The sequence below is a fragment of the Protopterus annectens genome, chromosome 2.part0, assembly GCF_019279795.1.
Source record: "Protopterus annectens isolate FY-2018-M chromosome 2.part0, PAN1.0, whole genome shotgun sequence".
Classification (NCBI taxonomy): Eukaryota; Metazoa; Chordata; order Ceratodontiformes; family Protopteridae; genus Protopterus; species Protopterus annectens.
This window is the reverse complement of record NC_056728.1, coordinates 400,184,069-400,196,193: the sequence shown is the minus strand read 5'-3', so window position 1 is coordinate 400,196,193 and position 12,125 is coordinate 400,184,069. Positions and strand designations below refer to the sequence as shown.

The following is a 12,125-nucleotide window of genomic DNA, read 5'->3' as shown; positions in this document are numbered from 1 at the left end:
TCACACATAATACATCTTTTAAGGAAGAGATGAAAGAACAGGAATTCTGTTATATAGAGTATGCAGTTCCAATAATAAGAATTACTCACATATTACCAGAGTACATGGTAAAAAATCACCAGAAAAAGAGGGAGGTTCATGATGATAAAGATTTTAAAACAGCTGGACATAGGAAATTGTGTTATTTCAGGAGCTCAATTTTTTCACTTGTATGGTGCCACTAAGGCAATATGAAAAGTTACAAAGTTGATAGCAAATGCAACTTATGGAGCTATCTCAGGTATGACAGAGGAAAACAAGTAACTGTTGTTAACAATGAAGAAAAACTATTAAGTACAAAGGATCACATTTTCCTGTAAATTGCTTTTTTGCATTTTTCCTTGATTTAATTAAAAAAGGGGGAATTGATAGATATTGTAAATATTATTTTCCCAAAGCAATAAAGTATTTAAATGTATGCTGCAATGCTTGTTTCTAATACAAGGTTTTGCCTTGTAAAGCAAGGGTTAATTTGACAAGATTTTGAGACAAATGCTTCTGTGTAACTGCAAGGCTGACAACTTGCTTAAACAAGCATGAATGCAGTTAAAAATAAATAAGTAACAACGGCTATGGGTCTACGGTGGGGTTCTATAATTTCTGCATTAAATGCTCTTATCATCATTATAAGATTTGCGTTAATAAAACTATTACTCAAGTAACAGCCGTTGGTAATGTAACACTGTAGGAAGAGATAGCATTGAATGCAAATGATTCGTATGTTGCAAAAATCCAAGGGATTCAAAGTAATTAAGATCATATTGCGTTGCAAACTGTCTTACAAGTTTCTTGGTTTTAATTAAAAAGGGGGAATTAATAGAGATTGTATAAATTAAAATGCTTTCCCCAAAATCATACTGTGTGTGCAGTAAAAGAAAATATGGCTTGCTTTGCAAGAACAGTTAATTTCTTGTAAATGTTCAGCGTAGATATTAATAACATATAGCTGTGGGCTTACTGTAAAGGCATCCTGTTATACAAAAAAAGGAAGTTGACTTTCTGTGAACTTTCAGATGCAGAAATAAATGAAATAAAATACAGACACTTCAAGTGACGCAAAGATGATGTGGACAGACTTTTTGTGAAGTCTTCAGATACAGCACAAAAGAAGGACATAAGAATGTGTCCAGGCTAGAAATAACCATGGACTTTTTCATGATACAAACTGAAACCAGAAGAACAAGTCACAAGGACATTAAAAATAATATTGTCTAACATTTAAAAGAGTATATAAACTAGACAGTAATTTTCACTCTTTGGTGGCTTTTTGGACTGAGTGTTCATTGGTCTATAGTTAATATCTGTCTAGCCGTGTTATAATAGAATTGAAATAACTCTGACAGTATTAACTGTTTGGCAAGAATTTGTACTAATACAAATAAATATTAATGGATACAGTAGTACAGTGTCTGTCTTGTCAGCCTAACTCTCTGCTAATAATATTTTACAGTTAATAATATTTTACAGTCACTATGGTACTGATGTCACACTGGCATCAAGTATGATCCATCAGTATTTCTATGAGCTAAAGTGGGACAGAGTACCAAAGGGAAAATATAGTTGTGTAAGTAAACTTAACATAACAATATATGTTCAAGTGATCACTGCTGCAGTCGCCTTAGCTATAGGGGTACATCCTGTCAACAATATAACAGCTGGCCAGCTTCCAAAGATACAGGGTACCGTACATGCTCCCAAACTGTTAGACAGCTCCAGCTGAGCTGACTAAAAGACAGGTTTGGACACTAAACCAGTCACTATGGTACTGATGTCACACTGGCATCAAGTATGATCCATCAGTATTTCTATGAGCTAAAGTGGGACAGAGTACCAAAGGGAAAATATAGTTGTGTAAGTAAACTTAACATAACAATATATGTTCAAGTGATCACTGCTGCAGTCGCCTTAGCTATAGGGGTACATCCTGTCAACAATATAACAGCTGGCCAGCTTCCAAAGATACAGGGTACCGTACATGCTCCCAAACTGTTAGACAGCTCCAGCTGAGCTGACTAAAAGACAGGTTTGGACACTAAACCTTTCAGAGCTTTCACGCCAGCAGAGAGAGGGAGGTTGATCCCTAAAAGGGCAGTGTCAGGAACAATAACAACAAAAAATATAATAAGAATTCACACATCTTCTCATAAAAACACACCAAAAACCAAGGGAGAGGAAGTGGCTACAGCATCAGTGATCATTAGAACATTATTCACTTATAATTCTATATTTCCTAAAACAATTTTCCAATTGTCCTTAAGTATGTCCCTAATAAGATACACATCAGTGGAAATAGGAAGTGGAAAAGTTCTACTATATTTATAAGTGAAATTGTTTGTGATAGTCAATTCATCCTCCCTGTCCGAAATAGATTTGAACTGGTGTTTCCTCAAAACTGGTTTTGCTTTGTTCAGTCTAGGCAAACATACCTCTTTGATAATGTTCATAAGCCAATCTATATCATAGCCTTTTTGAAGGAAAATGGATTTTAGATATTCAACAACTTCCTGAAAAATAGTTTCCAGTGAGCCTACTAAGTCTAATAAATTGTCCTTTTACTACCCCTTTCTTCATGAGATAGGGGAGTAAACTTCTATGCAAGAACTGGTTTATAAAGGTCTCTTTTCTGAATATTTTACTTGCATACTTAGTGGCATCTTCCTCTAAGGAAAATGTAATGTCCAAAAGATTAATCGTCTTTCCACCATCATTCATGGTGAATCTTAAGAATGAGGTGCTAGAAATGATGAAACCAAATAGTTGTAGTTCCACTTCATTTCCTATCCATAAAAGTATGAGGTCATCTATAAATATTCTGTAAAATAGTACTTCTTCAAACAAAACATGGGGTTGCCCCCATAGCAACTCCTGTTTTTGTTTGTAGTATTTGCCTTAAAACAAGAAAAAGTTGCTTTCTAAAACCACTTCCAACAAGGTACAAATTGTGTTAATCGTATTATCAAAATCAGTGAACTTAATAAGATAACTTCTTACAAAATCAATGCCCATATCTTGATGAATACAACTGTATAAGGATGTTACATCAAATGACACAAACACAAAGTCATCATCAATGTTCTTAATGTTACTTAATAATTAAGTGCCAGGAGTCTTTTAGGTAAAATTCAGACCTTTGGGTGACCAGAACAATTAAGTGCCATGAGTCTTTTAGGTAAAATTCAGACCTCTGGACGACCGGATCGAGAAGGTGATCTAGAAGCACTGATACAGCTTCAGTTTTATAATGATCAGCCGTAACTACTGGCCTGAATGGTGGATAAAACCTGTCTCTGTGGATTTTCGGTATGCCGAAATACATGCCCATTTTGGGCTGATCAACCGTTAGAAATCTATATACCTAATGGCCGAGATTTCCTTGACACAACAAATCAAATAAAATTGGGTCAGCATCTGCAAAACTCCTCTTTATTCTTTCGACCGTGATCTCTTCGCAACATTTTTGATCTGCTAGGAGATTATGTACGTCCAAATTGTAATCCAGATTATTCCTGTTTACTTACCTACATTATTTCCTATTAGTTACTTACAAAACCGCACTATGTTCATCACATTGTTCACCGCTGCAGTAGCCCTAGCTATATGAGTAAATTACCCTAGTTTACTACATTTAGGTGTTGGAAAGAAAAGAGTCCAGGAATACCTGGAGAATGATCCTATCAAAGTTTGAACTAGATCTAGAAAAGGAATCAAGCTTATGGTGCTTTGTAAAAACTTGTAAAAATGAAGTTATTGCTTCTAGAATACTTCTGTAATCCAAACCTTTCCAAAAAGCCATAGATGAAGCTAAGGTCCTGGCAGAGTGGGACTTAACCCTGCCTGGAAAAGTTTTGTTACTGTGAGTATAACAAAAGGTAATGGACTTAAACAAACATTTGTAATAGTTTGCGTTGACACAGGTTGTCCCTTTCTCTTACCTTCACAAGAAATGAAAAGTTGATCCAAAGATCTGAATGATTTAGCTCTGCCAAGACAGTAACTGAGTTGTCTGTTGACATCCAAGGTATGGAGCATCCTTACTCCCTCATTTTTAAGCTCAGGAACCAAAACGTTGAGATGCACAGTTTGGCTTAAAGTAAACTTGGATACCAATTTAGCCATGAAAGAAGGATTAGTTCTCAAAGAAACCCTTGTCCCTGTGGAAAACGAGACAGGACTGACTCACCATAAGAACTTGTAACTCAAATACTCTTCCTGTAGTGAGCAGCGCAATCAGTATAACTGTTTTCTGTGTTATGAACTTCAATTCAGCAAGATTAGCTAGTTCAAATGGAGAAATTATTAGTTTCTGCAACACAAAATTAAGATCCCAAGGACAGGTCACCAGTTTTCTTGGAGGCCTCTTATGTAAAACCTCTTTCAAAAACATTTTCACATAAGAATGGATTGAAAGAGGAGGATCCATTGGCAGACATGATAAAATGGTCAATAAATGAACACTGATGAAGGAACAAGAAAGGCCATAGGATAGTAACTCAGACAAATATTGTAAAACCAGAGAATAACTAGCCCTGAAAGGATGCTGACTATTTTGTTGGCACCAACTAGAAAAGCTTTTCCATTTACTAATATATGATTTTCTAGTAGCAGACTTTCTTGCCTCCATTAGTATCTGTTGCACCTCCTCAGTAAACAGTTGCCATGCCAGCCAGGTACCCAACTGAAGTTGATTGGGTTCAGAGTGCATCAACTTCCCCTGATCTTGTGTTTGTAGATCCAGTCGGTAAGGAAGCTTGTAGTAATTTCCCCTAACCATTTCCAAAATAAGTGGGAACCACTGCTGCCCAGGCCAGAAGGGAGTCATCATAATGATCTTGGAGGATTCCTTATGAGTCTGCAAAGGGTGGAAAAGCAGACAGGAACATTCTTGTCCTAGGAAAAGTGAAAGCATCTGTTTTCCAAGTCTTCTTGCGTCTCCACCAAATGATTTATTTGCTGACAAACCCCAGCACTGGGATTTGAAAAGATGAAGGATGCTGATGCTGGGACCAAAGAAACTTCAGATACCACTGCATTTTTCTCATGTGGAGTCTTGCCCGGAGTATTGTGAGACTCAGAGATGTCAGGAAACTAAAAATCATGAGGTATTCCCTTGCCGTGATTGAAGTCTGAGTGGACAAACCTAGAAACAGATCTACTTGTAGATCTATTTTTTTCCTGTGGAAGAAAAGCGCCTTAAACTGAAGTGTCCAGGTATCTCCACAGGAACACAATCCTGTGTGAATGTTTTTTTAGGAATCCCAGCTTAAGAAATATGTTACCCAAGTGAAAGATTCCTGAGACTTTGAAAAGGACTTTTTTTTTGCGGGGGGGGGGTTACCCTGGAGAAAAAGCCTTCCATTTTAAAAATGTGTTTCTTTTATAACACTTCTATGTTCAGGAAAAAAGCTAGGAGTTTGTGTTTTAATAGACTGTTACAAGACTGTATTTTACTGTTAAATGAGTTTGCTCTTTTTTGTCACTTTAAAAGTTGTTTAAACCATTTAATTTTTTTCTGTGGAGAAATTGTGCTTATTTTATTTTTTGACTATCTTGACAGAAGTAAATCTTTCAGATCAGTTTTTCATTTCTTTGAAGGTAAGAAGGAACAACCTGTGTCAGAATAGACTACTTCCAAATTGTTGTCTCAGGCTACTATGTTTTGCTACACTCATCATAGCAAAACTATTCCAGTCAAGGTCAAGGCCCACACTGCCAGGCATTTTGGAAAGGGACGGATTCTAGAAGTATTCTAGAAGCAGCAACTTCGTCTTCTACACGTACATTTACAAGGAATTTAAAAGCTTGATTCCTTTTCTAGGTCTAAATCAGGTTTTACTAGGGCCATTCTTCAGGGCCTCCTGGATCTTTCCCTTCCACCTCCCAAAAGTAGTAAGAAAGGGTAATCTACCTATACAGCTATGGTTACTGCAGCAGTGATCAACATGATGAGCACAGTACAGATGTGTAAGTAAAGTTACCATAGTATCAGATGTTTGAACGATCACGGTTGCAGTAGCCGCTCCTTTTGTCTATCCACCTTGTTTCTTGGTGTGCTGTTTATGTTAGGAAGTAAATACTTATTTTTGTTCTTAGCATTGTAAATTCAGGGCTCAGCCTCCATCTTTCTGTTGGTATTAAAACTCTGAAGGGCTTGGCACCCAAACCAGTCTTTTTAGTCAGCTCAGCTTGAGTTGACTGAAGGTTTGGGCCTGTGGAAGATGCCTTGAAGCTTTGGAAGCTGTCCGGCTGTTATATCCTTGTCAGCATATAACCCATATAGCTAAGTTAAGTGAAGCAGTGATCAATATGGTGGACATCACTACCTATACCAAAGAAACTTACATTTACATACATTTTCAACATCCTCACTAGAAAAAAAAACTTCCTTTTTGTCACTATAGTATAAATACCTACAGAGTGGGTAGAAAGGATATCTCCTCCTGCAGCAATGAGAGATATCTCTTATCCAGCACATTTTTGACATTTTAGGAGGTGGTATAGAATGTGAAGTACCCAGATAAAAACCAACACAACACTAGAAAACCATTATAACTCCAAAAAAGAATAAGCAAGGGTCTTACTTGATTTATAGACACTGGAGATATATGCAGTTAAACTTAAACAGTCCATTATACTGTCCAGTACAATAAATACTTCAGGAAGCCTCAGCCAGGGATATAATAAATGACATGGAGTGTATTCTCTGAAACTGAAGCTGCATGGTCACTTTCACATTCTGACTTCTTTCCAAAAACTTCACAAAAGTCTAGTGGCAGACACATAACATTAATGTAACAAATTTCAGATACTTGGCAATAATGCAGTATGGCATGATGGTCATATTGGTTTCACCCACAGCTGCTGCTGTAGTCTGCTCACATGGAAAAAGCCTGACACGTTAAATACTGCCATAGCAGGTAAGCTTAGCCTGATCCATAGCTCATGGTACGTCACTCATATATAATGAATTTATTTGTGCTGCTAAGAATGGTTCTACATTAGAGTGGCAGTAGGAGAGGAGGGCCCACTGTACTGTATATGTACACAAGGATGTAAGTAGTTACATCAATGTAGTATGGCTGTAGACTCCATTTTACACCACAGAAAGATACTGAGGATTTAATTAATTTATTTATTAATGGAAATGCAACTCATTTTATTTTACTTAAATTTATTAACTCTATATATTTACTTTATTCTTTGAGATTTCTACCAGGTCATTTATGGAAGGAAGTAAATCAGTATGAAAAAAATAGAACAAGGATATTCAACTCAGTAGTTATGCAGATTTAGCTGTGGCTAAAGCTTCCATTCTGTCCATTTAGAAATCCATATATATATATATATATATATATATATATATATATATATATATATATATATATATATATACACACACATATATATACATATACATATATGGGTATACTTCAGATTGCCAACGTTTCAAAATGCTGACATCCATATAGCCAACACCATATGGCCGACAGTTTGAAACACCAACAACCTGAAATAGTAGTGCAAACTACTACAAACAGTGTGGGGCAGGGGGGCAAGCCCCCCTGCACCCTCCACACCCCCGCTACTTAAATATTCTCACTCTGAGATCGCACTACAGTGCTGGAAAGGGGAATCTCCTGGTTCCGCACTGTAGCGGGCTCTCTGCTATCATTTGTCGGCCTTTCAAATGTTCGGTCATATGGTGACAGCCATATGGGTGTCGAACATTTGAAATTTTGATCAAATGAAGGGCGCCCATATATATATATATATATATATATATATATATATATATATATATATATTTTTTTTTTTTAAATTACATCATTACATAATATATACTTCTAAGCAAGAGAGTTTTGAACAAGCAAATGTCTACATATGTATAAATGTAAACATGGGAGGCTATTCCACCAATAAATAAACAGATAAAGCTGTAACAGCAAGCCATTCACACTAAATTAGTCCAGAAGAAAAATGAGAGGGTAGACAGACATCCAGCATTTCATCTGCGTCTCATCACATTTTCATAAATAACAAACATTTTCATATAGACACTAGAGTCACTAAGATATTTTCAAACCAGCTGAGACATGTCTTCACCAATCCTGTCATTAAGTCACACCACAAACTAGCTAGCACAAGTGAGACAGAGAGTTCTGTGATGTTCATTTCTCACACTCTATATCTGATACCCATAGTTAGCATTACCACCTGTTCACATGCCCGAAGTGGGACTTTTTTTATGGAATCATGAGATTTTACAGGAAGGAATATACCCACAAGCAGTGCAAATGACTGGACTTCATTTTTTTTTTGTCAAAATAAAAAAAACTTACTTTTGTAGAATTTGAATTGTTTCTGTTGTTTCATATAACACTAAGGTGTTTGAGATGATAATTAATTGCTTTATGCGACTATTACAGAAAAGTTAGGAAATAGTTTTTGTCATAAAATCTCAGGACATTTGCCATTTCTCACTCACCACCCCATGCAGGACACATCTGCACCTCTTCCCAAACAGGGACTGTCCTGCGAAAAAAAAGGAAAAACCTGGTAACCTTGTCCATAGTAGGAAATCAAACCTTGCCAGATAAAGCGGGCTAAATATAACTAATGCAGGTCTTGATCTATAAAGCAGAGTACTATCTCAGCAAGAAGAAAGAAAACCTACTTAATATTAACTGATGCAAGAAAATAACAGAGAACTTCATTTTCTTGTATTAGTTAAAATTATGAAGTAAAGGCTGTTACATTCAGTGCTAGTGATGTATGGGAATAGTCTCTTTCTCAGACAGCTCTGTATTATCCAATGAATCTCAATCCATCATGGACTCTCTCCCCAAAACTTGCAAAATTCTGCTGAGGTTGTGTGACACTCTTGGTGGATATTATATTAATTAAGGGGTGTGGAAACTAAATCCCTCCCTCACCCAGGACTGCTAACATAATTTGTTTGAAAACATTTTGCTCAAATGGTCGTGTCAACTTGAAGAGGATTCACAAAGCAGAACATAACCCTTTAAGAATGCTGCAAAGTCTCCTATAAATCATTTACAGAGAGAGAGAGAACAAAATGAATAAAGACAGAAAGAAAGACAAATATAAAATAAAAAAGTACTCACTGATATATTAGTGAAATACAAAGCAAAATAAAAATCTCTTATCAGTATATTAATGAATATAAACAGAGGTACAGAAAATGCCAACACAGGAAGTCATATTATATTCTGAGCAGTAGGAATAGCCATTATTTCGCAACTTTCCAATAATTCATAGAATTATAAATGTCACAGGTTACATCAGCAGAAAGTCAGACTGATGTATACCCAGTAAGCATGAAAAGGACATTCCACAACTACAGATAATGATGGCATTAAGCAGTGTCAATGAAGCTCTTTAAACAAAATAACAGCTGTGTCGAAATGTGTTTTCAGCTACACATTTCTTAGAGAATCACTGAGATGTTTAACAACAGAGTTCCACTATGAATCATTGACTTACATCCAGCTAATTGTACAATCAGATGAATCAATCAGCACTGTAGCTCACACATCTAGCACCTGGTGTAGTTTCTGATTTGGCTCAAGAGCTACTAGTATCCATCCGTTTCTGTGGCTCTTAATCCCTCAACTCAAAGTCGAGAAGAACCAAAAAAAAAAAAAAAAAGCTTCTTCAGCATTTGAAACAGCTATAGCAAGCCATTGCCACAATTTGTTACAGCTTACTTATACCATGCACTTCAACACTTCAGTGCTGCAGCCAAAATTCCTTTCTGTACTGGAAGAAATGAATACAGTTACTGCATTACCGATCTACCAGGGTCACCTGATTGTGTATCATAACACTAAAGCCACCAACAGCTTGTTCCACCCTAGCTACACTACTGGGTGTATATTACTTCGTGAAAAACTAACTTCAGTGAATGGCCATTCATCGAACACAAATCAGTGAATGGCTGTACATTGAACATCCACATCAGCAAATGCTTTTCACAGAGAACAGAGTTACTTGTCCAACATTCCAAACGTCACACACACCGCAGAATATCAAACCCACCAAGGCGAGGGATTGCAACTCCCACAAATCCTCCAACTTATATATACCATCTCTGAGATCGCACTACAGTGGGGAAAAGGGCAAATTTCCTAATGCTGGCCAACTAACTCCGTTCCCTGAGAATAACATTCAGTAATGTCAATGTTAGATGAAGGGCTGTTCCCTGATTCATGGTTGATGAATGGCTGTTTGCTGAAGTTAGTTTTCAAAAAACTAATATAGACCCACACTACTAACACATCTACTAGCTCTGTCGACACAGAAACAGAAAACACAACGAAAAGCATTGTTTTGCAGGGATGAGCAAGTCATTGTGTTTTCTTCTCCACCATTCTTGGTTATATGGCGCCTCTGCAATCATACAACCATGGAGAAAAGGAAAAAAACTAAGACTAGATCACTGTCAGCCCTATAACAGAAACAGTGCCTGCAATGACTTTCTATGACACATACCAATCGATAAGTTACAACTTGTCCAGGTGTGATCATCAAGTTATGACTTCATCTGCCACATACTTAGCACTAAAAGGGTAATTTAATGAAATCAAGTATGTTTTTCTGTCAAAAAACAACATACAAAATGAAAACATATTCTTACTTTATATGAATTCAAGAAATGTAGTTAGTTGCACGTTTTTAGCATGGCACTACCAAAGTTGTTTCATCTGCATAGTAATTAACAATTGTGATATACTTACTTTTCCATATCAAGAAGTTGGGATCAAACATAAATACTACAATGGTCTGAAAAAACAAGCTGCCCAAACGTAGAAAGAACAAAATCTTGATCAATGGAAGCGCTCTGAAAAAATAGTATATTTTGTTAAAATCACTCCTCTGTTAAACAACACTCATAATAATTAACTTCAATAAATGAGTAAAACTGCATCATGATATCAAAAAGATAACAAAAGTGATTTTTTAAAGCATAATGAATCAGCCATGTGTGTCACAAATGCACAATACACAAATCAATGTGTATGTAAACAAGCATGTTTGAGTTGTATCATGTTATCAACTCCCAACCCCCAAATAGTAATCATGGATATTGTGACACCCCTACACTGGCCTAGTAATCAAGGAGCCTCAATCCTCACCACTGGCAACAGTGAGGGATGTACATAATGGGAGGATGATAAGTACACACACAATAAATTACAATTTCCCTTAAGAGCACACAGAGATCACAGTCAGTCTGGGGCTGGTTTCTCCCTCTTTCTCCAGATCCCTGATAAGACTCCCGACCGGCACAGCTACAGAGTTGAGTCCTTAGCCAGAGTTCCAAGCTGTGTCCGTCAGATGAACGAAAAATTAAAATCTTGAGCTCTGGAAACATCAAAAATGCAGTATATTGATGTGTGTTTTGTGAGAATGCAAAACAGTGAAGATTGGGAATTTTGCCCTTTCCTCACAGAAGTGCGATCTTGAAGTGGTATATATAATTAGCGGGGGGAGTGGGAGGCACACCTCCCCACAATAAAGGTTTTGATATTATGGATTTTTGGTGTTTCCAGCGCTTGAGATTTTAATTTTTCATTGTTATGACATAGACCCTTCCAAGCCAACTCCTTCCAACACTCCCTCTGTTCAAACAGTGCTTCATGCCCCTGCCCAAGCAGCTAACATACACACACATTTTGAGATTTGATTTATACACAAACACACACCTGGGAAAGGCTGGCACAGGTTTACTAGCTATGTCCCCTTCTGCCAAGACCATAAGGTAGTTATCACTGCCACCAGAACCCCTTATCAGCTACTTTAAGGCCCTTCCCAAAGGGTGACCAATCCTACTGTGTAATGTTACTATTATCCAAATGGTAAGTGTGACCAAGAGTGAGGCTATTTAGGAGTGGCCTGTACAGTGTCACCAAATACACATGCAAGTACTCTCAGAGCTTAAATATGGCTCACTATCAGCCACAAAAAAGAAGTTATGTACTCACCATAACGTTCCATGTGAGTTGTTTATCTCGCCTTTATTCTCACTGATGGGTTCGGAGCAGATCCTCGGCTCCGACACAGCCGAT

At 37.0% G+C, this 12,125-nt stretch overlaps 1 protein-coding gene across 7 annotated transcripts in view; it reads right to left on the bottom strand.

The window, feature by feature from the left end:
* MFSD3 (major facilitator superfamily domain containing 3) overlaps positions 1–12,125 on the bottom strand; it is a 1,502,303-nt gene that overhangs the window by 347,947 nt on the left and 1,142,231 nt on the right. For all 7 annotated transcript variants that reach the window (XM_044060839.1, XM_044060837.1, XM_044060842.1 and 4 more), the window contains one exon: positions 10,794–10,897. In XM_044060839.1, the coding sequence (XP_043916774.1) occupies positions 10,794–10,897 (104 nt within the window). The remainder of the gene's footprint in view (positions 1–10,793; positions 10,898–12,125) is intronic.